Below are 5,206 nucleotides of genomic sequence, written 5' to 3'. Positions count from 1 at the left end.
GCTGTGATGTAACAAGGCATCATATTTTGTGTTTTTCCCCTGAATGTGAGAACGCTGTGTGACAGCCAGCTCGAATTCAGAGTAAAAACATGAATAATAAGGAACATGTTTCATCCGGTTAACGTCATGTATTCACTCCCAGTAGAGCCACATGAACAGCCTCCATGTTTAATGACTTCATTAAACTGATCCACTGTAACACAACTTCTCTCCACAGCAGACAAATTAAATGAGACAATATTTAATGACGTCTGGAGGAAAATTACAAAACAAGAGTCTGAAGACGAGCACGATGTCTGCAGCGCTGCGGGACAACGTGCTGACGTTCGTCTTAAAGAGAACGTCAGATTCATCCTCTGAGGAAACGTTCAGCTGCACTCTGAACAGAAAACATGTCTCCAACAATTCTGAGTCAAAACAATAATCTTTCATGCAAAAATTGAATAAAAAAAAAGAGGAAAAATCAGGTGTTTTGGAATGTTGGTCGTACAATTGTGGAAGATTTCGAACACGTTTGAGAGCAAATAATTTATGTTCTCATAAAAAAGATAAATGTGTAAATTATATGAATAATTGTTTCATTCAAACCTCTCGAGGTGATTTTATTTGGTTTTTCTCGTCGTGTTCATGTTGCAGCAGCGGCTCTGCGGTCAAAAGGCTGAAATTGAAAGTTAAGAGCAGATTAAAATGCATTAAAATGTGGACATTAACACAACATGTCACACATGTCACGTCTAAACGCCGCTGACACTCGACGCCGTCTCAAAACTTTCAAAGATTAACTTGAATTTTTACTCCAATGACTTTCCGTCTCCGTGAATTTGGGACGAGCAATTACTTTCTAGCGCATCGTGAGAGAGCTGTGACCTCTGACCTTTCATCTCCTGTCAATCACTTTGGATTCTAGAGTCCTTTAAAGTACAAAAAATAATTAAAAACTGAATTTTTTTATTTGATTCAACACTTTATTAACTTCCACCGGATATGATGTTCGACGATGTTGCCACAAAAAAAAGTTTCCTCTTAAGAAAATAACCGGCCGTCAGCCTCACATTGAGGACGTTTCTTTATGATAATAATAAGAATAAAAAAGAAAAGAAAACGGACGCAAACATACCAAAACAAATCCAAACAGTCATCTTCTTTTGGTCCCCAAAATAAATACACAACCTCTCTTGTAGTCAGGGGAGGAGCGCACGACAAGAATCTAAAGCATCTTGTTAGCATCTTGGTAACACGTTAGCATTTTGGTAACACGTTAGCATCTTGGTAACACGTTAGCATCTTGGTAACACGTTAGCATCTTGGTGTTACACCGGGCCCGGGAATATATGAATCTCATCAGATGTAAATATCTGTCGACCGCTCATGGCGTGGAGCCGAGTCCTGACGCGGCGCCGTCAGGGTCGGTACTGTCTGTACTGCGACTGTGAGGCCAGAGGGTTGCTAGTTCCAAACCGGAGCGGCAGCGTCGCCGCCGCCGCCGGCCCTCCGAAGGCAGTTCTGTAGCTCTGAGCGGACGGCGCCCCGCTCGCAGTCAGTCCAAACCCCGCCCCGAGTCCCGGCCCGCCGCCGCCGCCGGGCCGCGCTAGCCCCTGGTTCAGCATCCCCGCGTAGGGGGACGCTCCGTAGGCGAGTCCCAGGCCTCCGTACGGCCTGTGGGCGTGGTGACCCGGCGCCGGGAGGACCACCGGCTGAGCGTTCCTCCCCGGCGTGTTGAAGGCGAACTCCGGCGGAGGGCTGCTGGGTTTGGACGGCGTGGAGGTGAGCGGGTCCATCATCTCCCCCCCTGAGGGCAAGAGCGGAGGAGGCAGGAAGGAGGAAGAGGAGGAGTAGCCTTCAGGGCCCACGGAGGGCGCCGAAGACGAGGAGGAGGAGGAGGAGGAGAGGGTCCCGGTGAGGAGGGGCCTGGTCCAGTCGTCTTTGAAGATCTGGACGGTCAGCGTGGAGACGAGCGGCAGCAGCCGGTTGGTAACGTGAGCCAGAACCAGCTGCTCGTTAGCGTCACGACGGATACGAACGTGAGCAGAGCCGGCCTGAAACAGAGGGGGGAGGGGCGGGGGCGAAGGGTGCGGGAGGGGGGGGGGGGTAATAGAGCGGGGGGGGGGGGGGGACGAGGTACATTAGTATTGTACTGTACTGCATATAGATTCCTTTACACTAGTATTCAATACTTCAATGTTTTATTGAGGGTTTTACAGTTAACCTTTTGGAAACCGGTTGCAATTTTAAGTCCCAGCATGCCCCATTCAGACATTCTTTTGGCATAAAATCCGTCATATTTTTCCCTTTTTGAATCGAACGACACAGTTTTTTGACTGAAACTCCTTCCTAACAGACCAAGACTTTGTTTTATTGTGATTTTTGTTGCAGATTCTGATTCTTTAGGTCCTAATCTTTCCAAAAAGGTGTCTTATTGACGCTCCAGGAGGCTTTTTTGGAGAATCTGGCTCATATCATGCTGGATGTTCATAGTTATTATCAATATATCCCAAAATATAGTTTTTAAATTTTTTGTATATATATATATATATATATATATATATATATATATATATATATAGTTTAAAAATGTAAAAAGTTAACTAGTTGTTTTTTTAACACAGCTGGTTGGGTAATCATCCCAATGACCTTCATCATGACCTTCATCATCATCATCACAGCTCGTCTCACCTCAACATTCAGCCTCTAACGTCTGAATCTGACCTTAAAACACTAAACTGAGCTCCTCGTGTTGCCCTCGCTGCTAATTTCAACGTTCTCACGGGAATACACACACACACATGTGCACACACACACACACACACACACACACATACGCGCACACACACACACACACACGGCCCCCCGTGGGGCAGGAGTGCAGTCAGAGGGTCAAATCAGTTTGGACAGCTGCTCCGTTGGCGGCGAGCCAACAACCAACAGTTGTGTAACTGCAGCAAACATCAGTCACAACAACAACAACAACAACATCGATAACATGAATACAAAACAATAAACGCTGCATTGAGCTCGACGCAGACCGAGGACGTCTGGCCACCTGCAGGACGCAGGAGGTACAACACACACACACACACACACAGATGAACACACACACATCAGAAGCGCCGGTGAGGTTCATGCGTTACAGGACACACACTTTCCAGCGACAACAACGCGTGCAGTAAACGTCACACGACACACTCCTCGAGTGGGATCGTAATGATCATTTGAAGGAGCTTTGTTTATTTCATGACGGTGTTGATCCTCCATCTCTCTTCCAGAGACGCCTCCGCTCGGGTGGTGGTCGGCCATCTTGCACCGTCCAGAAAAACTACTCAGTGACTTAATAACTCATGAATATGAATATTATTTCAACCCGAACTGCCTCGTCCGGGTGGATTTTAATAGACTTTTAGTTTTAGTTCCATGTTCCATACACGTGGAATAAAACGTACACTACTGGAGCTTTTTATTTGAGAAAATGGTTTCCCACACGGTGAAAATAAACCCTGAAAAACATTTTTTACTGTTTAGTATTTCCTGCGTGTTCTCAAAACGGACCAAATGATTGTGACTATTTACGGCACGACGGCGCTATGAACCCGTCAGCACTTGTGTTTGACCTCCTGTTGCCGTCTTTCACTTCACATGTTCGTTATCGGGGGAAAGGAAGGAAGGAAGGAAGGAAGGAAGGAAGGAAGGAAAGAAGGAAGATTCAGATTCACAGCGGTTTTAGTTAAATTAGCTCCAATCAACAACTTGCATTCGATTCTTAGAACAGAGTGTGTTCCTGCAACAAGACAGACGTGTGTGTGTGTGTGTGTGTGTGTGAGCTGCATGTACGGGGGTAAAAGTGCGTGTTTGTTTGTTTGTTTGTTTGTTTGTTTCCGAGGTCCTCAGTTGCCCAGAAAGCCAGCTGGGCTTGTTTGCCGTCGCGAAAAAAACAAAACAACGAGCAACACGAACGATGACAACTCGACAGAGACAAGAGCAACAACAACGAGAGAGAGAGAGAGAGAGAGAGAGAGAGAATATCTCTGCATGAATGACTTGTTCCTTCTTTTCGTCTGGGTGAACAAATCCCTGCTGATCGTCATTTCGGAAAAGTCGAATGACGGCGAGGAATGAAGGAGACGAGGGAGGAGGAAACAAACTAAAAGGAGGACGGAGAAGGAATGAGGGAGAGAGGGATGAAAGAAAAATGAAAAAAGTCAAACCAAAAGATTGAGAGAAATGGAAAAGTGGCCTCACGTCCCAAATCTCAAAGAGTCAGGTTGTCGTGTCAATTAAAATCATTAATTGAGTGTGTGTGTGTGTGTGTGTGTGTGTGTGTGTATAAATAGTAATCATAACTCATTCACTCATTCATTCAATTTCATTCACCTCCAAATCTCCATATCTTTCTCCCAGGCTGCGCTTCCTTGAATAAAAGTGAACACTTCCATAATTTCCAGTAAATTAGAAAGACCTCGTTCATAAATATTATTCATGCGTTCATTTCCGTTCATCATGTCGTCATCCGGCTGAGGAACGTACCAGCGACCCGAAGCCGACGGTCCAGAAGTGCTCGTTCCGAACCTCCAGCACGCCGTCCAGCGTCGACACCTGATTGGACGCAGAGAGGAGCCCATCGACCAATGAGAATCAACGGTTCACGCACATGACATAAAGCCGAGTGATTCACATGAGGTTTAATCTGAGATTTACATTCTTTTCTGTCTTTCATTGAACTAAAAAGGAGCGAATATCTTCAAAAAAATTGCACAAACTGAGCTCATGTCTTATCCTCTCACCTCTCTGAGCAGTTTGTCCAGCTGGCCGATGATGTGCGACGGCGTCGTCTGTGAAGGAGACAGACACACAACCAGTTACAGCGCTGATTAGGGCCCCAAGAGTTGGATTATCCTCCAGATTACACGTTGTGGGGTGACGGGGTGGTTGTGCGTCTCACCTGCAGCAGCACTTTGCCGCTGTAGACGCTCATGGGGTACATGGTGCCGAAGGTCATGAGCGCGATGGCGACCGCCGACGCCGTGTCCACCGCGTTGTAGTTACTGAGCACACACACACACACACACACACACACACACACACACACACACACACACACACACACACACACACACACACACACACGAAACAGTGAATATCTACGACATAAAATACAAAAAGTAGTGAAATGTGCAGTGAAATCTTCCCCATCAGGGTTGTTTTTCTATTATAT

General features: G+C 46.2%; 1 protein-coding gene across 1 annotated transcript in view; it reads right to left on the bottom strand.

The window, feature by feature from the left end:
- Positions 1-475: 475 nt before the first annotated feature.
- slc30a6 (solute carrier family 30 member 6) overlaps positions 476-5,206 on the bottom strand; it is a 42,518-nt gene continuing 37,787 nt past the window's right edge. The window contains exons 12-15 of the mRNA XM_068567891.1: positions 4,934-5,036; positions 4,776-4,823; positions 4,519-4,587; positions 476-2,036 (exon numbers count right to left, since the gene is read on the bottom strand). Coding sequence (XP_068423992.1) covers positions 1,401-2,036; positions 4,519-4,587; positions 4,776-4,823; positions 4,934-5,036 — 856 coding nt within the window. The 3' untranslated portion in view covers positions 476-1,400. The remainder of the gene's footprint in view (positions 2,037-4,518; positions 4,588-4,775; positions 4,824-4,933; positions 5,037-5,206) is intronic.

The sequence above is a fragment of the Clinocottus analis genome, unplaced genomic scaffold, assembly GCF_023055335.1.
Source record: "Clinocottus analis isolate CAN_PGR_092001 unplaced genomic scaffold, fCliAna1.0.p SCAF_8, whole genome shotgun sequence".
NCBI classification, from domain to species: Eukaryota; Metazoa; Chordata; class Actinopteri; order Perciformes; family Cottidae; genus Clinocottus; species Clinocottus analis.
Note: the sequence above shows the minus strand (reverse complement) of the source record. Positions and strands in the feature narration are given on the sequence as shown.